The sequence below is a fragment of the Puma concolor genome, chromosome C1 (assembly GCF_028749965.1).
Source record: "Puma concolor isolate L17-30 chromosome C1, mPumCon1.1.hap2, whole genome shotgun sequence".
Taxonomy (NCBI): Eukaryota; Metazoa; Chordata; class Mammalia; order Carnivora; family Felidae; genus Puma; species Puma concolor.
The window spans coordinates 4,783,367-4,808,810 of NC_141674.1; the positions used below are offsets into that span (position 1 = coordinate 4,783,367).

At 50.0% G+C, this 25,444-nt stretch overlaps 1 protein-coding gene across 7 annotated transcripts in view; it reads left to right on the forward strand.

Annotated features, from left to right (window-relative positions):
• Positions 1–25,444, forward strand: part of CAMTA1 (calmodulin binding transcription activator 1) — an 829,903-nt gene that overhangs the window by 251,421 nt on the left and 553,038 nt on the right. For all 7 annotated transcript variants that reach the window (XM_086715554.1, XM_086715556.1, XM_086715555.1 and 4 more), the window contains one exon: positions 12,725–12,792. In XM_086715554.1, coding sequence (XP_086571680.1) covers positions 12,725–12,792 — 68 coding nt within the window. The remainder of the gene's footprint in view (positions 1–12,724; positions 12,793–25,444) is intronic.

The window sequence follows — 25,444 nt, forward strand, 5'->3', positions numbered from 1 at the left end:
AATGGAGACACATGCCCACACAAAGACTTGCAAACGAATGTTAATTCCTTATGAATTTTTATTCATAACAGCTCACAAATGGGTACAACACAAATGTCCATCAACATTTGAATGAATAGGCAAATTATGACAAATCTATACAGAGGAATAATATTTTGCAATAGAAAGGAATGGATTACTACTGATACGCACAACAGGAATCAATCTCAGAAACATTATCTCAAATGAAGGAAGCCAGACACGAAAAGAATACATACCATATGATTTCATTTACATAGAATTCTAGAGCAGGCAAAACTAATCTCTAATGACAGAAGGCAGATCAATGGTTGCTTTGAGGCTGGAGGTGTGATGGAGATGGACTGAAAAGGGGTATGAAAGAAATTTCATGGCGCCGGAAACATTTTCTATCTTAAATGTGGTGGGAGATACATAATATATTTGTTAGCATTTATTGAACCATACATTTAAAATGAATTGAAACGGTCTGATCATGAAATGGATGGAGGTCACCCAAATAGACATTTTTTTCAAAGAAAACATACCCATGACCAACAGTCACACGAAAAGATGCTCAACATCACTCATCATCACGGAAATGCAAATCAAAACTGAAACGAGATGTTACCTTACACCGGTCAGAATGGCTAATATCAAGAAGAAAAGAAATAACGAATGTTGGCGAGGATGTGGACAAGAGAGAATCCTCACGCACCATTGGTGGGAGTGAAAATTGGTGCAGCCGCTGTGGAAAATGCTATGGAACTTCCTCAAAAAGTTAAAAACAGAAGTACCCTATTACCCAGTCATTCCACTTTCGGGTATTGACCTGAGGAAAACAGAAAGACTGATAAGAAAAGATATATGCACCCCTACATTTATCACAGTACTATTTATAATAGCCAGGATATGGAAACAATCCAATAGCCAGGATATGTCCATCCATAGATGAAAGGATAAGGAAGAGATGGTGAATATATATAGTGGAATATTACTCAGCCATAAAAAGAATGAAATACCACCATTTACAACCACATGGATGGACCTAGAGGTTACTATACTAAGTGAAATAAATCAGAGAAAGACAAATACCATATGATTACACTTGTATATGTGTACATATACAAAGAGAAATTTACCAAAGAGATTGTATATGGAATCTAAGATTGTATATGGAATCTAAGAAATGAAACCAATGAACAAACAAACAAACAAACAAACAGACAGAAACATACTCAAATCCAGAGAGTAAACTTGTGGTTGCCAAAGGGGAGAGGTGTGGGGAGGAAGGGCAAAGTAGATGAACGGGATTAAGAAGTAAGGACTTCCAGTTATGAAATAAATAAGTCACAGGGATGAAACGTTACAACATAGGGAGTATAGTCAATAATATTGTAATAACTTTAGATGGTAGGTGGTAACTATATAAACTTATCATGGTGAGCACTGCATAATGTATATAAATGTCGAATCGCTATACTCCATACCTGAAATTAATATAACATTGTATGTCAACTAAACTTCAATTAAAAAAATATATTGCCATAGAAAAACATCAGAAGGAATTTCTACCAAAATGAATGAATGAATGAATAAATAAGTTGCATTTTACTGTATGTAAATTATACCTCAGTGGAGCCGATTAAAGACATTTTAGACCAGTGATCTACTGTGTACTTAGAGTCTGCATATATTACACCATGAAATGCGGTTGTGTTGTCCCATAGTTCAGGTGAGGAAATGTCAAGTCACTTGACCCAAATCACAAAGTCAGAGGGAGATGGAGAGCGACTTTTTCCCAGTCTGCAAGAAACTCTTATCTTCTGCAAAAGGCGGATGAGCTATTTTCACAACTTAAGGGCACACATCATTCCATTGCCTTTCAAACTACTGTGTGGCTGGAGTCTGGGAGACTTGGTACAGAGTTCTCACCGGGACTTGAATATTTCCCCCAACACATGCTTCTTCTCCTTTAGGTGTCTTTTCATTTCCCTATGCTTTTTAGTATGTCTTCTGTGATGACACAGCAGTGAGGTTATCAGTATCCTCAGGGAGGTGGGTGATTCTTTTGTCAGTCAGGGTCCAGTCAGGACATAGAAACCACATTAGTTATTCGAGCAGGGGACATTTAATAGAAAGAATTGTTAACTAGGAAAGGGTCATTGACTACCAACAGGGATAAAGACAATTCTGAGGATTGTGGAAGTGCCAGGTGCTTCTGGGACAACTACCTGTGCGTTGAGGAAGAGTAGACCATAAAAAAATCTAAGGACTAGAAGAGTTCCTTCCACCCCATGGGCTGAAATTCAGACCTTTTCAGAGCACCCGGCCGACACAGGAACATGCTGGCTGCTAATGGTGTAGGCTGTAGCTGGTCTGCAGAGGTGACTTGGTGTTGCTTGAGGGCTTTGGGAAGACCAGAGCGGCAGGCTGCCAGCGAGGGAAGGCGCTGTGGGGTGTCGCTGGGGCTCCTGCGCGTGGCTCCTGGGCTCCTGCCGTGAATAATAGTGATGCTGACAATCATAGTGATAGAGGGCAGAGACCAGAAGGGAGACATCTTGCCACGGTCATCTTGCATGGTGACTTCATGCTCTCTATTGACGAAGCTGAACATTTCGCTAGGCTGGCCCAGGAGAAATGTTTACAGGGCCCATTGTCAGTGTCATAAAGCAGGACAAATAAGGGTGCAGTTGGAGCCAAAGGATAATCAATTGACAACTGGCACAATATTGAAATAGAAGGTGGGGCAATCTCGGGTCCAGATTAATCAGCAAATATTGTATTGAGGGGCAATGACTGCTCTAGCCAGCCTATCTCTCTCCTAAAATCTATCGCTCGAAATGTATTTGTTTCTGGATAACCTAGATGATTTATGTCTCACAATCCACTTCATTTTCGATGCCAGAAACCTCCGAGCAGGAGGCCCAAAGTCAGGTGCTTGCAAGGTCCGAGCAGATGTTGTGAGCGGAGAGAGCCAGCCAGGTGGGGAAGGCGGCCGTCTGAGAGCTCTCGCCCTTCCAAAGGGGCAGCCGCTCCTCAGCTCCAACCAGCGATGCTGCAGGAACGTGGCCCGGAGCAGCCAGATCTTATTTTTCAAGAGAAGCTGGCAATGGCCACCTCCCCATCCTGGAGTGTCGGCAAATATACCGAACGGGAACAAATTCCGTGGGCATCCACACCGGCGCTTCTCTCGGGGCTTCCTGTCCTTTGGAGACGCCCTCCCTGCCTTGTTTGCTCCAGCCAATTGGCTTTCAAGCCCACTTACTTCACTTCTGAAAACATTCAACTTCGCTCCACTTTTCCACTCCCGCATTGTAGTTCAGGGTCCCAGCCTGTCCTCTCTGCCACTGCACCGTCCGAGTGCTCTCCTTGTGCCTCCCCTGCGCACGAAGGCTCTCAACGGCTCCCCTGGCTCTTGTGGAGAAAACTCCGTTCACTGGTCATCTTCATTCCCCCCCCCCCCCCCCCGGTCTGGTGCCTCCTTACCCTTCCAGCTTTGGCTTCTGTCGCTCCCTGCGCCCTGAAGATTCTCCCTACTTCCCGTTAATCCAAGTTCCCCAAACACATGTGCTTCTCCCAGCTCCCTGCTCTTGCACTTGTGGTTTCCTTTCCCTCACGCCTTTACCATGTCCGCCTGGCAGCCCCCTAATCATTCTTCAAGACCCAGTTTACATGTTAGCTCCTTGGCGAAACCTCCATTTCTCTTCTCAGCATGGACACATGATCTGTGCTGCTCGTGTGTTCTCACCGTCTGTGTCGTGGGCACACAGTAGCCCTGGATCCTGCAGCCCCGCCTGTCTTCCCAGCTGTATTTCTCAGGATCATTACTCCTACGTCTGTATCATTAGGGCCTTGCGTGGTGCCTGGTGTATAGTAGGTGCTCAATGATTCACCAAATGATTGAACCAATGAGTGGACAATGAAACTAATCAAACACTCGGTGGATTGCTTCTACACCGAATCTTTCTCTGAATATTTTTATGATGGCTCATTGTCTCTGCTCAGATTGGCACTTTTTAAAAATGTTTACTCATTTTTTGAGAGAGAGAGAGAGAGAGAGAGAGAGGCAGGGAGGGAGACACAGAATCTGAAGCAGGCTCCAGGCTCCAAGCTGTCAGCATAGAGCCCGACGCGGGGCTCAAACCCATGGACTGCGAGATCATGACCCAAGCTGAAGTCGGACACTTAACTGACTGAGTCACCCAGGTGCCCCTTGCATTGGCACTTTGATGGCCATAACCGTGCTTTACCACATCTAAATAAGGCAGCCAACTGGTCCAGGCTTTATTGCAGAAGTCTGGGATGTTAGGAATTTATCCTGAATTGCTACTTACCATTTTGTGGAAAGTCCTCCAGATGTCTTTGGATCCCTGAGATCTTAATCACCACCTTTCTCATAAAGTGTCAGTGTAGGGCTATGCTACCACTCATACATAATATATATATATATATATATATATATATATATATATATATATATATATATATACCATTATTCTATATGCTAGTTGTTTATAAGAGCTGGTCATTTTGAAAGCATGATTCAGGGTGGTATTTTTGATTTGTGGGTAGGGACCCAGAGCATCCTGTAGAGGGAGTTGGCTTGGCCAGCTGGGTGCTTGGGAAGTACATCAGTGGATGGGGACAGGGATGTATGGAGAAAAGGCATTGCACTGTTGGACTCAGGGTCAGAATATTTGTCATGGAGAAGGAGACCCACCAGCTTTATGCATGGGGTGCCCTGCAGGTGAGAGATGCCCCTAGGAGGGGGTTACGGAATGGTTATTTATTTAAATTAAGGCCAATTATTTTTTGTGAAGTGCAGTGAGCAGTGGGTTCTGGGAAAATGTGCCTCCACTGTAAACATGTTGGTTAGAAGTCATTAATATGACATTCACACATCCCTAATAAAGTACATAACACAGAGATCTGGCACCATTGAAATACCCAGAGGACATTAAGTATGAGTCTTAAAACCAAGAGTATTGGAAACAAGATATTTTTACTTCTCGTTTGGGAGTAATATAATTGCATTTTGTGGCTCCAGCAGATGCTGGGGCCAGCTGCTAGGAGAGTCCTGGCTTCCCCTCCCCCACCCCCCCCCCCCAGCTTTGGTCCCTTACAGATAAAACCCTTGTGCAGAACTCTCATAAAAAACAAACTTTAAAAATTATCCCTTGGTTGAAGATTCATTTTTTTGGTGTGCAAAATATCTGAGATTATGTAGACCACAGATATTTTTATTGCTTGGATTCGGGAGTATAAAAAAACCCACATCTCGATACAGTTTGTTGTTTTTGTCTATTTAATTTGTCCCAAGAGGCACCAAAGGCCCCTTGAGACTGACCCTACTCTCTCCCAGACACTGTACCCGTGTCTTGAAGACAGATCGAGGGCGGACTGTCCCCGGGAGATCTGAGGGCAGCTTCACACGACATTGTTGAAGGGGAGGCTGGTTCCTCTGGGCTGGATGATTCTGTGGGGTCTCTGCAGCAGGAGGGAGGCTCCTTCTGGAGAGGGAATGGAAGTAACAGCCAGCTTGGGCCGAGAGAAGGAGTGAATTCAGCCTCTCAGAGAATCCCACGTCGTCTCCCCAGCAGATGCGGCTTCCACGCACGCCAGAGGCAGGACACGGCTCCTCACCTCTGGGGTGGGCCTGTGGGGCCGAGCCCTGCTTCAGGGGAAGTGTTTGCTGTGGCTGCCTCCGCATTCACGCCCGGGTTCCAGGTCTGGCTTTAGGAGGCATATTGTTTTTTGCAGATTCCTCTGATATCCGTATCCGGGGCAGCATGTCCAGTGTGGCAGCCGCACGTGGCCTTCGAGTGCTTGAAAGATGGTCGCTCCAAACTGAGCTGGGCCGTAGTGGAAAATGCACACCAGAGCTTGAGAACTCAGTATGAAAAAGAGTGCCAAGTAGCTCGTGACTACTTTCTCGAAATTGGCGAGATCATAATCATTTGGAGCTCCTGGGTTAAAATGGACAACGTGTTGACAAAATATATGATTAAAATTAATTTCTCCTGTTTGTTTCTGCTTTTTTGAAAACGTAGCCTCTGGGAATTTTGAAGTCGCACCCGTGGCTCGCTCGCCTTTGTGGCTCGTGTTCTGTTTCTAGCGGACAGGGCTGTTGGGGTGCTGGCGGCCTGGCCGGGGGCTGCCTCTCGGGCTGTGGTGTTCTGCGCTGAGCGGAACGTTTCTGTAGCGCCTCTGCTCACAGGGCCCCCGAGCCTCCGTGGCACCTGTGCCTTTGTCCCTTCACCTCCACAACCTCCATGGCTCCGATGTGGGCTCTTTCTGTCCGCATCCTTTAGAAGAGACTGGGCATTCTTTCATCCCACCGCCGCCAGGTCTGCAGTTGGCTCTGGATACAGAATTGTTTGGGACCCTAAGGTGTGGTCGGAGCTGAGACTCAGACCCTCCCTAGATGCTGCAAAGCTGGGAAGAGAGAACCACCAGGGGCGAACATGTGAGCAGCAGCAGGGACTGTGTGTTGGGAGGCCAGGAGTGGTGAGCCATTACTGAGAAGGTCACGGAAGCTGGAGTTCATTGGAGTGAAGCAGCAAGGAGGACTCCCTGGAGGAGGTGGGCTGTGAACAGGGCCAGGCAGGTGGCACGGGGGCTGAGGTGGGAAGGGCGAGAAGAGCCAATCTCAGGGAAGCCGCTGCGGGTGACCGCCGCCTGCTGGCCACCGAGAGGGGCTTTGCGGTCCTCCATCAGACCCCATCAGCCCCGGGGGGCAGGCAGGCCTGACCTTGCCTGGTGATCGGACGGTGAGTGGTCAGCGTGCCTTCGGTGGTGGAGATTCACGACCCCACGGCGGGGACGAGGCAGTGTCGCCAAGTGCGGGGCTCTGCCACCCCTGGGCCCCGCCCTCGCTGCCCCCCTGGAAGGGGCTGGGTCAGTGCTTAGGGGAGGGGCCCGCCCACCTTCCCGGTCTGCAGGGACGGGACCTGGTGCCGGGCAGACGCAGGGGCCCGTGGGACTCAATGGCAGCCTGTTCCCCGAGCCTCTGCCACACACGGACGCCACACCTTGGCGGCAGCTTTTGTTTGAACGTCCAAAGGACAAAGTGAACATTTAAAACCTGCAAGCTGGACAGTCTTTGCTTTGGAGCCTGCAGTGAGCTCCCTCATCTTGACAGCCGGCTCATTCTTCTCAGTGATGCTGCAGCACCGAGGCTCCAAGAAGAAGGTGACACCAAGGGAGCCAGGAGGCTGGAGAAAGCCTGTGGGTGCAAGTTCACCGCAGTGGTGCTGGCACCTTCTGCATTCCAGTGCCACACCTCGCTGGATGTCTGCCCCTTCTTCTTGATCTTTTCTTTTTTTCAATTTTTTTAATGTTTATTTTTGAGAGAGAGAGAGAGAGAGAGACAGAGAGAGAGAGAGAGAGAGAGAGAGAGAGAGAAAACATGAGTGGGGGAGGGGCAGAGAGCAAGAGGGAGTCACGGAACCTGAAACAGCTTCCAGTCTCTGAGTGGTCAGCAGAGCCTGACACAGGGCTCGAATTCACAAACCTCGAGATCATGACCTGGGCCGAAGTCGGACCGACTGAGCCACCAGGCACCCCTTGTTCTTTTTTTTTTTTTTAGCCCCTAGTGGCACTTAGTACATTCACAGTTTGGGGTAACCTTCACCACCATTTAGTTCTGGGCGACTTTGTCCCTGCAAAAGGAAACTGCATACCCAGTAGCAGTCACCCCTCATTCTTCTCTTCGTCCAGCCCTTGGCAGCTGCCAATCCTATGGATCTGTCTGTCCTGAACATTTAATACCAATGGAATCCTACAGTATGTGGCCTTTGCCCCTGGCTTCTTTCCCTCGGCAAGTTTTCAAGGTTCATCCGTGTATCAGACCTTTATTCCTTTTTATGACTGAACAGCCTTCTGCGGTGTGGACGTCTCACATTTTGTTTATCCATCCATATTGTGATGGACGTTGGGGTCCTCCCACCTTTTGGTGATTGTGCATAATGCTGCTTTGAACATTCACGTATACAATTTCGTTTGAGCTCCTGTTTTCACTTCTCTGGGGCAAGCTCTCTTCTTGGTGAGTGCTCCATGAATTTCCTGGGCCATATTTGAGTTTGAGAGCCAACGAGACCATGCACGCACCGTGAGTGAGGAGCCCTGGTTCCCAGCTTGGCTCAGCCACAGATGTTGACCTTGGGGAAGTCGCTTCCCTTCTCTGTGCCTTAGTTTCCTGCTCTGTAAAAATGAGGTAGACCGTATCTGTTTCCACTTGCCTAGGTTGATGGAGCTTTGGGGAAAGAGGGAAAGACCAGATAGTTGGGCTGAAGATCTTTTTTTTTTTTAAACCTCTTTCCTCAGCTTCGAATGTCTCTCTTCTTGCCTGTTGGCTTTCTCTGCATTGTAAGATATTTTAAGTCAATAGTGTCTGAATATAAGGGATTCTCACTGTCAATGAAGTATAGATGGTCCCATGAATCATACAAGGGTTTTTGGGTGGAAATGAACCTGATCGTGCTGGAAGGAGAGAATCCCACTGATGGATGTTCAGCCTGGCTTTCCCTGGTCCTCCGAAGGGTGGTGGGGCTGTGAAGTGCCTTCAGGTCATTGGGGAGCAGGAGGCTGTAAACCATGTCAGAGAAAAGGTGACTCTCCGCATGCAGGCTTCCTTTTTTCCTGAGCACATCGTAAGAAATTCAGAACAGCAGTGGAGAGTGTAGGCTCTGGAACCATTCCACATTGGTTTGGGTTCTCGTTCCACAGAGACTAGCCATGTGATCTTGGGCAAGCCACTTAACTGCTCTGTGCCTCAGTTTTCTGACCTATAAAATGGGTATGGTTCCTGCTCCATGGTTTGTTATGAAGGTTAAGCAAGGTTCTCCACCACAAAGTCCTAGAGCAGTACCTGGCCTCAGACATCATTCTACTAATGTTAGCCATTGTGATGATAGTAACGATGCTACTGATGAGAAGCCTCTGTTTCCCCCCCAAACCATCCCCTGCCCTGGCCAAGCTGACTGTCCTTACTCTGAATTTTGATGGTTCTTTCTTTGCTCTACACTCTTTAGCACCTACTATTCTGTGCACTTCTTTGGCATATGCACATCCATTTCCCCAAGATGTTCTTAGCTTTGGGACAGTAAGTCTGCCCCCATGGTCTTCCCATTTGGTGATGAGGTGGACCAAGACCTGGGCCAGGGAAATGGGCTATGCCACTAGGCAGCATGGGACTGGGAGTAGACAGGTAACTCAGACACGCCCAGTCCAGCTGGAAGCCAGACAGCAACATGGTGACATTCGTTGGTGGCTGACTTCAGCTCCAGTGCCTGGCCACTTGAGCACCACAGAGGCAAGTACCTGGGTCTAGGCATTCAGTTTCCTTTGCTCAGAAAGGCTAACCTTAAGTGGGACGAATGCTCCACCAAGGGGCTCTGTGTGGGAGGTACTGTTGTCTTGGGGTGGAGGAAGCAGTGGCCTGTGCTCAAAGGTAGTTCATAAATCACTGTGACTTCCTATGGCTTGGCTTGCTTGCACAGCAGCTCAGTAGACCTGAGATGGTCTACACGGAGCCCCCACTGGGTCTGGCTACAGACTTGACTGGACAGGTGACTCTGTAATGGTGCTGATGCTGCCCCATCATGTTGAATTATCTCTGTCATCTACCTGACCATGAGTTCTTCAAGAGTAGGCTTCAGGGGGCTCCTGGGTGGCTCAGTCGGTTAAGCGTCCGACTGTTGATTTTGGCTCAGGTCGAGATCTCCTGGTTCATAGGATTAAGCCCCAACTTGGGTTCTGTGCTGATACTGCAGAGCCTACTTGGGATTCTCTCTTTCCCTCTCTCTCTGCCCCTCCTCAACTTGTGTTCTCTCTCTCTTTCTTTCAAAATAAATAAACAAATAAATAAATAAATATATTTTTTTTAAAGAGCAGGGTTCAGAGTGGTCTTGTTCACTGACTGGTGCACAACAGATGCTCAGTAAATATTTGTAGAGTAAATGTTGAAGGCAATAAGTGGTCCAAGGAGTTTATTTTTTTGAAGGACAGTAGCAGTAGGGGCAGCGCTGCCGGATTGGGGTGAGTGTTGGCCAAGAGATGTTCACGAAGGTCTTCTTTGGGTGTCTGCGTCTGTGGAACACTGTGGTAAGTCTCCAGGTGGTTGGGATGCACCGTGCCCCCATCCCTTCTGGGCCAGTAGGGGGCACTTAGCTCTCAGCATGGTCCTGGGTAGGGACATGGATCCCAGGGGTATTCCAGTTGGCACAGGCTAGTTTTCTGGATGCCAAGTTTTCTGAAATTCAGGTAGTTGGGCTGATGCTCATAAGCGGTTCAATTTATCCATTCATTGACTCCGGCCACTGTCTGCTCTCCGTGTTTTGTGAAACCAACTGGACACCCATAGATAAATGGAGGGGTCGGCTCCAACTAACTCTCAACAGTCCCTGTGATGCTATCATTCCTGCGGGCATAGGGGGTGGAGAAGGATGGAGGGTGTACATCGATGAAGGTAAGTCCAGCAGTGCTGGCAGCTTCCAAGCTGGACCATTTTGGTACCTGCTACCTCATCAGGGGCCTCTAGATGGGCAGCTCACATCATGTCGATCTTATGATGATAATAATGGTAGCTGTGGTTCTGGGGCATTGCTATATGCTAGTCAGTGTATTAAGAATTGTTGCTTCATGAGGTGGTATTACCTCAGTTTCACAGAAAACTGCTTCTACAGGGTAAGCAACGTTCTCAAGATCAGACAGCTAACAAGTGTCAGAGCCAGCACCCAAAGCCAGGTCTGTGTGCTTCCATAGCTTAACTACAGCACACCTTCCTCCTGTGGCTTGCAGCTAATTAAAGCCAGGTAAAGGTTCACTTAGGAACTGCTGCGTTTTGCTGTTTTTAAGCTATCGCTTCGCCTAGTAATAAACCCATACAGACACACAACACACTCAGAAGTTGTGCACACAGACACACGTCCTCACTTCTACATGCACGTTTATTTCCATCATGCCCCTCCTTCTTCCTTCCCTCCCATCTCCCCACCCGTCCATCCATCTGCCTAATAAACGTTTGTCAGGACACTGTTAGGTCCTGGGGATACATCAGTGATGACATATTCCTTGCCCTTGAGGAGCTCATGATCCAGTGGGGGATGCTATTCAAGTAAACAAGTAATTAGGATGCCAAGCGATAAATCATATGCAATGGAGGATGGTGTGGTGCCATGGGAGAGCACGGGATGGGCAACCGACCCTGCCATGAATAGTTAGGAGGGCCAAAGGGAGTGGTGTTTGCTCTGGTGAGGCCTCATAGGTGTTTTCTAAGGAGAGGAAATGGAGCATGAAACAGAGCAGGCTCAGAGATGAGAGAGAAGCACGTGCTGGTTGGTCAGTGTCTTTAGCTGCCCTCAATGACAGGAACACGGGCAATGAGGCAGCTCTCTTTTGTCCATGGGTTTCCACTTCCCAGGTGCTTGGTGAAAGGTCCAGGGTTCCAGAGAGAGGTGGTGTGGACTCTGGGTTACCAGTCACTGGCCACCTGGTGGTAGTGGCTGATGTCCATGATCTATGAGACCCTGATCTCCACCTGAGTCTGTGGCCTTCAAACCGCATGCCGTGGGTGGCGTTTTCTACTTTAACCTGCTCTGCTAACAGTTTTGTTGAGTCTTTTCTTTTTCTTCAAGGGTGGGTTTAGCATCTCTGGTCACAGGTGTCAGCCCCGTTATATCCAGGCCCAGAGGAGGCTAACTACAGAGGAAGGGTGCGAGCCTCTGGCTGGCTGGGCTGTTGCATCATCACGAGCCCTCTGGGAACCCTGGCTGCAGAGAAATTCGAGATGAAGACTCCCTCTCTGCATGTTTTCATTGTCGAGGGCCGCAGCTCCGTGCTGTCTCATCACCAAGATCAAGGGAAATGTGTACTAGTCCAGCCTTAATTTAACTTCCAATCCCTGCCAATTTCATGTTAGCAGATCTGTTTGGAGCTGGAAGTAATGGGCCATATCATGCCCCAGAGCCAGAGCAATGACTTATGTTGATGTCACCCACTGGCTTTTTATGGAAATTATTAATAAATCAGTAATTCTATCTGCAGTGATGTTGTTGTGTTTATAAATATTTAATTTACCTTTAGGTGCCCACATTTTCTCCATCTTTGCCTTAAACTCTGCTGACATAGCTCTTCTCTCTGAAGCGCCGCTCAATAGATTAAGTTATCAGTAGAGGGAAAGGTTAACCTCTCTCTCTCTTTCTCTGGCATATGGCTTTATCTTTTCTTTTTAATCTTTGTGTGATTTGGCTCGGGGCTGGGGGTGGGGGTGGGAATCAAGCTGAGAGAACCTGACGTCTCTCGTGACAATGATGAAAGATTAGTACGGCTTCGGAAGGAGGCAGACGAAACTTTCCAATGATGACCTTGTATGAGTGCAGACCTGTTGTTGGGCATGTGTTTGTCCCTCCTTCAAATTAATGACATTCAGTATCTGAAATGGTGTCTGATGTTTCGCTCCCACAGAGAAATATCTTTGTCCTTGTCACCGACTCATCTTTTGAAACCCAGTGCTTTGATTATTATTGTATGGCAGGTTGAATGGAAAGGGCTTAACGAAATCAAAATAGAAGCACCATCCGAGTCAAGTGTTTTCCAGCAGAGATGGGCGGGGGGGGCAGCCTCGCCAGGGAGGCAGCAGCTGGGAAGCAACAAGAACTTTCTTACCTCTCAGGAGCCGATGTGAGCTAATTGTTGTTATTATTTTTTTATTCTTCTGTTGCAGGAAATTGCAGCTTATTTAATAACATTTGAGAAACACGAAGAATGGCTAACCACATCCCCTAAGACAAGGTAACGTCCCAGATCTTGCAGTTTTTCGACTATGTACAGTGAGTGGATTGATTTTCATTGATTACCTGGTTTGGCCAGTCAGTTCATGGGCAAGTTGAACATACCCCGTTGCCTTTGGTAGCTTGTGACACTGAGGTCTCGTTAATTGACCTAAGATCGTGGCAGTGGACGCAATCCGCTAAAAGCACGGCTGCCGTCAGACAGAGTTGGAACTTTTAACCTGATGGCTGAACGCCGTGTCCCCCCAGCCGGCGGCTTTGAAGGCCTCGGCAGGCGGGAACATCAGGGGAAGTTTATTTTGGGAAAGTGCCCACCTGCCACCAGTGTTCTCTAGAAACTCGCTCTCTAAAAGGGAAACTACCTTAACTGTCCACTCTCATCTCAACGTGTCTTACAAACTGAGAGTCAAGCTATTCTTGGCGGTGGTAAGAAGATCTCCCAGATCAGAAGCAATGACTAGGTTTGCAGTGTGTTGCGTAGCAAATGTGCTTGAACCTACCGACTGCCACAGACGCCGAACTTCCTCGCCACTTGGGGACGGGGAATTGGTGGAGACTCAGCTGCTCTGTGTTCTGCAGCACAGGTGATAACTGCTTTGTGGAGAACAGTGAAGTTGGGGCGCCGGGTCGTTTAAAAGGGAGGCTCTTCTTTCCTGCTCTCTCAGTTTTTATTTTTGGTACGTTACAGTGTAGAGCTTTGGGAGTATGTGGCCATCAGCTGCCACCCCTGTTCCATCAGTGGTGACGGGGCCGGGCGTTTGTCAGAGTGATGAGTGTTAGCCAGAGTGTGGCTCACACGGTGGCTGGGCTCTGGGTTCGGCTGAAGAGGCAGAAGGCTCAGTCTGTTTCACTTTGGGCAGAAGCACCAGATTCTGCAGGAAAGTTAACAGACCAGGGAAAGGGGCAGAGGTGTGTCCTCTGTCCCCTCGGCCGGTTCCTTGATACTCTTGTTTCTGAGCCATGGAGGAAAGAGGGTCTTATCCTCTAGAACGTTTACTCATTCTAGAAGGTACTTTAAGCTATTACTTTATTAGGATTAGGTTTTACCGCTTAGCATCATTTAGATGAGGACAAAAATGTCCATTTCGGAGGAGGTCAGAGGATGCAGAGGGGAGAGGTTAGTTCTGAGATTCGTGTCTCCACAGGTGGGGCTAGAAGTTGGCTCTGATTTTTTTTTTTCTCACCTTTCAGCCTGAATCCCCCTGCAGGATGTCCTCAACTGCTCAGCTTTCTGGGGCTGTGATTTCCTTTGCTATAAAATTAAATGGTTTGCATCAGTCAGCTTTTGCTGGGATCATGCTATCTGAGAAATAATCTCCAAACTTAGTGACTTGGAACAACAGACTGTTTTTTTTTTTTTTTTTTTTTTTTCCTGCTTATGGGTCTGTGGATTGGCTGTGGCTTTGGTTGGGTTTAGGACGGTTCCATGTGTCCTTCTGTTCCAGGCCCCGGGCTGAGGAAGCATCCGTAGTCTGGGACGTATGGTCATGGGGTGTGGCAGAGCCTTGAAAGCCTAAGGCAATCCATGCGGGCAGACTGACGATCTCTGTTGGGTGTGGTATCATACCTCACGGATCCCTGAGTCAAGGCCATTCCCATGGCCAAGCCCAATAAGAACAGGGTCAGGGAGGACATCCTTGCATGGAGCGTGGGTGGGGGCAGAGAGGAGACTGAACGGGGCACAGTCTACTGTTTGGTGAGCGTAGCCGTGTCCCCAGCTGTGGAAAGCTGGGAACGCTCATCTATCCTTTCTTCTGGGGGCATCTTTTGGGCAGACATTCCCAAACTTGAGAGGGCACCGGAATCAGCCGGAGAGCTTGCTAAAAAATCCACGCGCTAGGACCCAATCCCCAGAGTTCCTGACTCCATAGCCCTGGTGTGGGGCCTGGGGACCTGTTACTTGTAACACGCTGCTAGGTGATGGGATGCAGCCAGTCTGGGGCCCCACTTTGAGAAGCCCTGCCCTAGTTTCTTTGGGGGGGAAGGAAGCCTGTCCGATTTCTGTCTCTGCACCGTTTCCTGACCCCAGACAGTGCCCTCATCTCAAGCAGCCTGCAGCTTCCCTGCACGCCCTTCATCCCTCAGCAAAACCCTCCTTGAACGTAAGTGGAAGGAAAGAAAGAGCTTCTCTTTAGCCAGAGAGTGAGATCCTCTGGAACGCGTCCCGGGCCAGACATCTGATTTCAGATCCGCAGACACGTGCTGTGCTTCAGAACACCCTGTGACGGCAGATCAGTAGAACATTTCAAGCGGGGAGTTTGCCTCGTGCTTCAGCCTTCGGAGTTTGGGTTTCAGTTGAGAAGTGACTGTCACTCACGGTCGTGCCTGACTCACTTGACTTTCTGGAGTATAAATAGAGCCAGGAGACTTCCCATCCCCAGGCACACGGGGCGTGCATGCAGCAGGGAGGGAATGTGGGTTTCAGATATTGACAAATTTGGCTTTGAGTCCTGGCCCTGTCACTCAGTCACTTGGTGACTTTTAGAAAGTCATTTTAGCCCCTCATTAAAAGCTCCACTTTCCTTCTTCACGTGCGAAATGGAGTCGATGGTGGTCCTGTCATCACTGGGCCATCACGAGGATCTCATGGGCTCATGTTTGTGATCCCGCCTGCCGTGAGCCTCAGTGTCGATGCACAGGGACATCACTGTCCCTCTTGTCTGCGAGGGGCGCTCCCCGGGCCTGCTGGAGGCCACAACTTCAGGAGACATCTGCCAGCATTTCTCCGGGCTTTGGAAAGATGAATTTATTTCCTAAAGGCAGAGGGTGCAGACAGAACATTTCCTATTAGTATTATAATCTCCACTCCGTGTTTACACTTGAAAGCTTCTCGTCCCAGGAGGAGGAAGAGTTGCTGTGGTTGTTAGAGGACTTTCCTAAATTAGTTGTTGAGTTGAGTTTGGATCCCCCCCTCCCATCTCCAGTATTGAAATTAATTGGTGCAGTTAACTGCTGAGTTCATACAAACCGGCCTCCTGGTACTGAGGAATTAATGACACCAATACTCTGCTGAATGAGAAGGCAATGCAACTTCTGTTTGCCACCGCGGCCGCCACTGCTAATTTCATTTTAGAAAATTAATAAAAATGAATTGCACCACTGACATTTATAGAGTTTCCTAATAAAATGATACATTGTTTGTGTGGAGGAATCCCTATTAAATTAATTGTTGTAATCAGTTCACATATAGATGTTGGTATAGGAGCTGCACGGGGACCTGCTCCCTGTCTCCGTGGCTTGCCGACGGCTGGGGGTTATAAATATAGCCCTTGCTTCGATCCTGCCCTAATTACAGAGAAGGTCCCAGGAGCCCTGCTCACCTGTTTCGTAATGAGGTGTGCTACAAGGAGGCTCCCAGGGTTGGGGGCCTCGGGGGTGGCAGCGGCACGACGACAGGGTTGAGCGTTGCATGTTTAAACAGCCCATATTGTATTATCAGCAACTGGGACCTTCTGGAAATGGCAGTTTGAAAAATCACCCTTCAGGACGTCTTTATTTGGCACTTGCTGTGTGCTCAGCACTATAATAATACCATTTGGAGGCCCCGGGGAACGCTGCACTCCCCACCCCACCAGGTGAATTCGGAGTCTTGGAGTTAAGAGCCTCCTCCCTCGGTCTAGAATGTTCTTCCAGCTCCTCCTTCTGGCCTTGATTTGGTGTCACTTTCTCTGTGAGGTCTCCCCTGAACACACTATTTAAAATCACACCCCTCCCATTCAGCCAGACCTCCTTTCCTTTCTTCTTGTTTTATGTCTCTCTAGAGCACTTACCACCATCTGACACACGATGTGTCTCACCTAGTTATTTGTTTAATTCATTTATCCATGAACTGACCTCCTCTCGCCCAAAATGAAAATACCGCGATGTGCTGGTGTGTTCATGGGGTAGCCCTAGGGCCTGGAACAGCGCCAGACACACGGCAGGGGCTCAGCGAACATTTGTGGCGTGAACGAGAGAGGCAGAAGACGCATCTGAGCGTGTGAAGGAAGAGATCTGGGTGTTCTCTGTTCTATTTTTGTCTTCTGTGTCTCCCCAGGACCAGCTAATTGACCTAGTGCTGTGCTTTTAAATCCTTTCGCAGCTCCGCCAGGCAGCAAGATGCAGAGAGGGTACGTGAGCTGTCCAAGATGGCACAGCAAATGTTAGACCTGGAACTTGAGCCCAGGGTTATCGTACTGCAAAGCTCGTGATCTTGGCTTCTCTGCAGTACCGCCGTGTGGGTGTGGGGTTTGAAGAAGGCCCAGTAAATAGCTGTGCTACATCCTCCCACCTCCCATCTCCAAGAATCCTGAGCCACCTGGGAGAACCAGGCACCGGGCAAAGCCTTCTTTTGTTGGCGAGTGTGGCTAAGGTGGTTCAGCCAGGTGTGTTTCTGTATTGCCCTCCTGAGTCGGATTTTGACCCCCCCCCCCCCCCCCCCCCCGCATAGTGCAGAATGCAGAGTCGAGCAGGGCACAGGGAGGCAGGCTGCAACATTTTGCAATCCCAAGAATTTATTGCTTTTCCCCCGGGAAGCATGCACCTTCCCTGGAAGCCGGGGACATGCAGATCTCAAGATGGAATTGGAAGAATTCCCTCCCAGGAATCCTGTGTACCCGGTTAGAAGGAGGCTGGAAGATGCTATTAATTACCTAATTAATTAATTAGATTTATATAGATAGCACCTAACACTGAGGCACTAAAGGTCTAGTAATAGAATTTTCCTATAATGAGCACTAAATGCCTCTTGGTCAATAAGCAGTAAAACAGCCAAGTACGGAGGGCGTCTGGAAGGAAAGGGGAAGAAAAGCGAGACCTGAGTTTCGAGAGCATCCAAGTGACTCCAAGTGAGTCACCCCCACCCTCCCTCTCTGTTCTCTCTGGACCCTGCCTGTCCGGTGCTTCTAGTGCTCCTGGTGAAGGCTGGGCAGGAGGGGGACACCAGGTCCTCGGGGCTCTGTTCTTTCTCACCGCGTCCTCCCTCCCAGGACTCTTGTTCCCCGGATGGAATTAGCCGGTGACTCTGCCAGGGTCCCAGACTGTAATCCGCGTCCTCATTAGCCCACGTTCAGCCCTCACCTCACCCCCGGTGTCACGCTTGGATTAGGGAGCCGCCCTCACTGCTCTTCCCTCTTTGGCTGGACCCCTTTCTCCGCACCAGCTGCCCTACAGTCACCTTTGTTGCATCACTGTGCCCCTCAAACGCCTCAGAGACTTCCTCTGAGGTGAGTCCCTCTCCAGTGTCCCGTTTAAGGTCGTTCTTGTACCTCAGCCCTTCTTCCTCAGTATTTCCCTTTGACTCCCACCTCGAAGAACCTACTACTGTTAGGGGGCTGCTTCCTGCTCTCCAAACACATCTTCCGTGTCCTCCTACTTTTGCCTTCAGTTCTCGAACCCTCCGTATCCCGCCCAGTCTGCCTGTCCTTCGTGTCTTACCTCTTTCCAGGGCCCTCCCCAAACACACCAGCCTGTGGTGAGCCCTCTTTGCCATCAGCCTCCGCGGCCCACATTCACTGTATCGTTGACTGTTGGACCGTTTAACTGTCCCCAGTATGTAAGTCTCGCCTCCCCAGTGAGATGTGGGCCCCCCTGCCCTCGGGTCAGGCTGTGTCTTTCGTCTCTGAATGGCTGGTGTACCCAGGAGCTTCGGTGGGGTGCAGGGCGGTATGCAGACTCGGGGCAGTGCAGCCGGTTTGCACCGGCACAGGCCGGTAGAGCGGGGGCCCGTGTGGGCACAGGCTCCCCCCGGAAATCCCACCTGATCAGGTCGCAGGCTGGTGCCTGTAAGTGGCACATGGGGGTGACCTGTTGGCCACAGGCAGGGCCTCTGCTCGCTGGGACAGCCCCTGTTCCTGGGGAGGCTGCTTGAGAGACCAGAATGGGATTGCAAAAATCACACGGCGATCCCGTTCAGGTCATTAAAAGATTCCCAGAACCAAAATGCAGTTCCGACAGATGCGGCAACGTGGCTGACGCTTGAGGACACCTGCTCGCTGGAAAGCGCCAGTCATGGGAGGACAATACGGTGGGGTCCATGCTGCGGGGTCCCCCGGGGATTCAGACTCAGACACAGAGAGAAGCCCCCACGGGGGGCTGGGGGCCGGGGGGTGGGGACTTCGTGTTTCAGGGGGACAGTTTCAGTTTGGGAGGATGAACAAGTTCTGGAGACGACGGTGGTGATGGCTGCACGACACGGCGAGCGTACTTACTGCACCGCACCCTTAAAAGTGGTAAAAACGGTAAACTTTGTGTTACTTGTATTTGACAACGATCAAACAAAAGATTCTCACGGCTACTTCTATAGCTCTTTCTGTGCCCAGTTGGGCAGAGCGGGGGTCAGGGATTGGCTCTGTGTGTGTGTGTGTGTGTGTGTGTGTGTGTGTGTGTGTGTGTGTAGGGAGTTCCACTGGAGGATGGAGTCTGAGAGGGCGGCCCTTCTACCTGCATCGTTTCAAGGACTGTTCTTTGCAGCTGCAAAGAAAAAAATAAACCGGGTCAGCAGTCATTTCGATGTGGTGACCTTTGCATTCTGCTGAATTAGGGACCTGCTATCAAATTAACATAATGATGTGTCATGTTACATCCATTGCAGTATTTGCCTAACGTATTGAGCAAATCCTTGACGAAGTGCAAACTCCCATCATTAACCAAAGAGCAAGTGTAGTGTGAGCGGGTTCGCAGGTGTGGCGTCTGCTGGCTGAGGACTCGTGAGCGGCCGCATCGCCCATGGACCTTCCCCGGAAGGCATCTGCCTCAGGGTCCTGTAGTTCTGATACCTTTCCCAACGAGGCAGGGAATTAGCCGTGACCTGGATCCCGACAAAGCGTCTGGTGTCTCGACGGTGGTGGGGAAATCCCTAGCCTCCGTGTCGAGGCGGGTCTGCCCCAGATTCCAGTTCATTATCAAGGATCACGGAATGCCAGAGGAGACGGTGCAGGAGGGGCCAGCCGATGCCACCTCTCTGGACCCGCTGTGTGTGTCCCCGTGCCCTCCCCTGGGAGCTTTCCAGCGCTGCCCTCTCTGGGGCCGGGCGGTGGGGGGCAGGCGTGTGTCCTCATCTGTGCTTAGCAGCTTGTTGAAATGGCACCAGCAGCCAAGCCGGCTTGCATCAAGTCTCTCCTCACTTCAGGAACCAGGGGAGCAAGTCCTGGGCCTCCTCCTGGAGGAGCCGAGAGAGGGAGTGGACATTTATGTCTCCCCGTCTCCCTGGGCCATGCAGCTGGCAGCTCCTGGTTCCCGCCTCCACTTTCTTTCCCTAGTTTTATTTTTATCAAAAATACCCGTGCGCATAGTTTAAGAAGTCAAACGGTCCTGAAGGGCTTGTGCGAAGGAACAGCAGACCTCTGCCCTGCAGCTCAATCCTGCGTCCCCGGAGTGACCACTTGAGATTCTTTCAGTTCTGAAATTTACCTCTGGACTTCTTGATGTGTTATTCTGCTGTTTCTTGCCTTGTCAAGTTTCGATGGTTATCTTTTGACTTCCTCGTATGCTCAACGAGGATTTAGTTCTCTCTCTGACGCTCTTGTTTTCCTTACCTGGAGGAAGGGCTTGGGCTGTGGGATTCTGAGAGTCAGCATCTCTGGATGCCGACGTCTGGAGGTAACAGCCGGGTTCTCCCGGATGCTGCCTGGTGGTCTGAGCTGGCTTGGCTGCCAGTGATCTGGGAACCAGGCAGGGAAGGGGCTTGGAATGTCACTGTTAATTAGTTAATTCTCCTGGCTTACATCTTGTTTCCTGCCTTTCCTCTGCAGCCTTCAAGTGTGGAGTCTTTCAGGGTCTCTTTCTCCAGAGAATAAATGTGTCTCCACTAGGGGCAGAGGCCAGGTGGTTGCCTGGCCACTCGGGGTAGACGGAGGGTCCTGAGAGGGGCTGACTGCTCCCTGCACAGACCTCTCCTTGCCTCCCACCTCATTTCAAACCTCTGTCATGTCTGGCACCTAATTCTTACAATGTACCAGTCTTTCTGGGCTCTGCAGACAAGTGGACTTATTCCCAGGGTCCCTCTGGGGCACGTGGCTTCTACTCTGCTGGAACGCGTTGACATCTCTGTTCACTCCCATCTCTGCTCCTGTCACCCTGTCCTTGCGGGTCTGCCCCTGTTTGCCTTCCCTGCCGGTTGGCCCTGCATATCTACTGGCCCCATTTCTGCTGCTCTCGCTCACGCTGTCTTACGTGCTGTTTTTCTCTTTATCTCGTTTACAGGCAGAAAGGCCTTGCAATGCAGTTTTGAGGTTTCTAAATGCACAACCTGCTCAGGGCCCAGGAAATCCCATTTCCAAGATGCACACACCCCTTGTGTGCGAGGTTGCACCCCAAAGGCGTGCTGACACCACACCTCCAAGATTCACCTCCTCACCTTCTTCAACATACCACCCTTGGTTTAGAGCCTTTCCTGGGCACAAGGGGTGTGGCATGGCCTCTCCCTGGGCAGAGTTTCGAGGGCTTCGGGGACTGCTGGGGGGCCATGTGGTATGCCGTGCATGTCACCTGACCGTGTGTCTCAGTGCCTTCTACCTCTACATGGTTATGAAGGTGTCTTCCTTGGCTTGTGCAGAAGTCTTACATGGCAGGTGCTGACATCAGGGCTCCTGCGGTGCAAGCTGAGGTGCCGGGCCACCTGTGGGGACTGCCAGGAGGCTCCTGCCGGCGTGTCTAGGCAGGACGGCCGGGCAGCGATGACGGTTTCAGTCTTGCTGGCATTGTGCTCACGCACACTGATGGCATCTCCGCTCCGTGTCAGTGCCCAGTTCCTGCGATCTTGTTTCGTTCCTGCTCCCGCCAGTTCTTTCTCACTGTCTTCATTCCCTTCCTGGATTTGGAAAATGAGGACTGTTTGGTATTTCTGTAATGGGCCCTGGCTGGTGTCTGCGGTATTTCCTCCAGATCAATTCTGATCTAATAAATCGTTTCTGGCTGCAGGGAAAGGGAGCTGCCCGCGCGCCTAGCGGCACTGCAAGGTGGGAAGGTATGTTCTCGGGAGAGGCCATTCTTTGCAATTCATGGTCTTTTGCACGATGAGTAATTCCCGAATTAGCCGGGTATTCTGGGCTGGAGATCCTTCCACTGTTCTCAGTCTGGTTAGGAGCTATTACTGTCTTTGCTGTTCTTAGATTCCCCACAGTCCTTTATTATGGGGCTTAAAAAAAATTGAAAATAACCAAAAACAAAGGAAGAAAAGTTTCCCTGGTTCTCCAGCTCTACTGAACGTCCCACGTTCCATGTGAGCTTTTGCTTTGTGTGATGTGTGCTTACAGGCATGCACACGCGTACACGCACAGACATGGTACACACATGCACACCTGTAGGCACACGCACACATATGCACATTCACAGGTGCAGGTACACACGCATGTACACACAATATACACATCTGTGGACATACATATACACAGACACACACAGACATGTGTATGTACAGACACACGTTTACACATGCACACCTGCGGAAACACACACACACATACTTATGCATGCAACGTATACAAATACACAACCCCCACCTACACGCAGGTACGTGTACAGACACACACACGCACCCTGTCCTTTTCATTGTTCTCTTTTGTAAGAACAGTATTTCTGGGGAAAATTTCCTTCTTTTCATTCGATGATTTAATAAGATGGGACGAAATAAATAAAATTTCTCCTAAAAGAAGAAATAAATTTTTCTGTGGTGGCTGTCCTGACCTTGCCTGATAGGGAACTTACCATTGATTGAGCTGCTCAGTTTCAGGGGACACCGGGTGTGAAAGGGACGCAGGCCCAGGGTGGGGGCAGTGGACAAGAGGTGGGGGCGGGGGTCCTGACTGAGCCGAGGGGGCGGCCCTCACCGCTTCCAGGCCATGTTGTGATTCCCATCAGCGGCCTAACGAGGCCTGCAGGAATTTGGGAGTAGGTGTTGGTGGGACTCCTTCAGGCACAGGAAACGTTTTGCCTGTGGCAGATCCGTGTGGCTGGGTTTGTGTGTAAAAGGGCAGGTGGCGCCTGGCTAGGGTGGAGGGAAGTCAGACCACTGCCAGGTTTAAGGGGAACGTTGTGGAGAAAGGCAGTGAAATTAGGGAAAAAACAAAACTATGTGCAGTGACGTAGGAGAGAAACCAAATGAGGCACGTCCGCTTCTGTCCAGGAGCACAGCTCAGCCCGCCTGGAAATGTGCATTTCCATGTATTTCTCCACAGGCAGACCCGTGGCCCCCCTGCCCCCTTGTCACCGGCTCACTGTAATCAGTCCCGTCCACCAACTTTGGGGGGTGCTGCCCCCCGATCTGGGGCTTGAAGGGGCTCCACTGGAAGACACATGGTCTCCCGTGGAGCTACGAGTGAGCCCTTTTGCTCCTGAACCACACCACACCACACTACGTTGCCACCCCATGTCATTGTTGGTCTGCTTCTGTTCATGTGTTTATTCGGTGAGTACTTTTGGATCGCCCTCGGTGTGCCGGGCGCTGGGCTGGGCTCTGGGGATGTGGCAGTGGATAAGACAGATAACGTGAAATTGTGGCAGTTTGGAGGAGCTACGAGGGACGAGTGTGGTGAAGGCTGTCCCCCTACTGGGGGGTGGAGACGTGATGGGTGGGCTGCCTTCTGGAAAGGCCAAACTTTGGGCAGAGACCGGATGGATGAGTGTGTGTGTGTGTGTGTGTGTGTGTGCGCGCGCATGTGTGCATGTGAGTGCACGTGTGTCAGTGTGTGCACATGTGTGGGTGCATGTGTCCATATGAGCATCTGTATGCATGTGTGTGAGCACACGTGTGTGAGCATCTGTGCGTGTGAGTGAGTGTGCAGGAGTGCCCATGAGTGTGCATGTGTGTGAGCGCATGCGTATGTGTGAGTGTCCATGTGCATGTGTGTGAGTGTGTGTGCATGTTGGGGGTGGTGTTATGGGAGTGTGAGCCTGGACAGAAAGTCCTTGCCCCAGAGGTAGTGAGGGTGGGGAGAGCGGAGAGCCCAGTGGTGGTGCTGGAGGGGCAGGTGGGGCTGAGGTTGGGGAGGGCCGTGGAGACCAGGCAAAGATTTGGGGATAATGCGGGACCCTGTGGGAACTCCTGAGGGAGGGTTTTGAGCAGGGCAGGTAAATGAGCAGATACCATTAACAGCCTCACCCTGGTTGCCCTGGAAGTGGAGAATGAACGGGAAAGACAAGAAAGAAGTGCAGAGAAACCCGGCAGCTCTCACTTGCCTCTGAAGGAACCCATTTTAGTGATGCAAAGACCGTCTATCGGAAGGTGCCAGATCCTGTTAGCCATATCCACTTGGAAAGAGCAGTATGATCTGGTCTGATGAGTTTAGAGAGTCAGAAGGACCCTCAGCTGCTCTGAGTGAATTGGGGGCTCAGTAGCTCAGAGCCCAAAGCTTTGCTTCCCTTACAATGTCTGTAGCTCAGCACCGGCTGCTGTCACAAACCCCCTTGTCCCTCGGTCCCCCTGCCTTCCGCGTTCCTCCTTACCTTCCTCCCTCCTCTTCAGTTTGGGGTCCTGACTGAGGCTCCAGGGGAGGCCATGGGCTCCAGGGGCTTTCCTGGGTGTGATAGCTTCACGTTAGAAAAATATTGATGACAACGTGATAGTGACAGATGACAGAGGGAGCACAGCCAAACTTGGAGCTCTTTTTTGGCTGTGGTAGAGAATTCCAAGCTGAGAAGAAGATCCACCCTTCAACTTTATGTGTAAGCGGTTTGCTTCTGCTCATTGTAGAAAACTTGCAGCCTTAACTCCTCTATCCTATTAGCTTATGCCTGGAATCATCCACAGTTCCCCCATTTCTCCAGTGCCACAGGGTCTGCAAGGGAACGTCAGAGTTTTGCAGTTTATTAATTTTGCATTAAATAATTAATAGTAAAGTTAATTGATGAATTATTCAATTTTCAGGTAAAATGGGATGATAAATATTCATAACTTATTTTATTAAGGGAATTTCCATTTCATATGCCATTAAATCTAGATTAACGAAGGCTGATTTCAAACAAAGATTGAAAACAATTGTGCTTTGGAATTAATTTACTAAGTTAAGGTCATTGCTTAGTGAGTTTACCCCCTGCCAGAAAGTTAGGGCTTCATCACCTGGATAAGTGTCTGAATTCACAGAAGTAACATTGCCATTAGTTTAGGAACATTCCGCGGGTCCGCTGGGGATTTCTCCTACAGCATTACCAGTTTCTGATGGGCACAGAGAGGAGCGCAGTGAAGTGTGGGTGCAGAGAGAGCAGATCTGAGGTCCCTTCCAGGCAGCATCTGGCTGTTGCTGTGAGCTGTTTGTTGTTTGTTCAGGAACTACAGCACAGTTTAATATGAGCCCAAACCAAATGTGATGAAGGGTGTACATTCTGGTAAATGACTGGTAAATGCATGCATCTCGAAGTCGATTTTAGGAGAACTGGGTTTTCCCGTGGAGTCTTCAGAGGTTTGTGCTGTGACTTCTTATCTATTGATGCTCTCAACCAACGGTTGACTGCAGCTTCAGTTTTTATTTGTGTTTTCTAGCGATCTGATTTCTTGTAGACCTGGTTTGGGCCCACGCATGAAACTGCTTCGAGCATCGATTCACAGACCAGCACTGAAGGGTTCTCAGTACCTCATAGGCTCTCATAACTTCAAATTGGGGACCTCAAGCCTTGCGACAGCCCTGCAAAGTGGGGAGTGCCTGCAGGGTACAGATGGACAGAGCGAGGGAGAGAGGGAC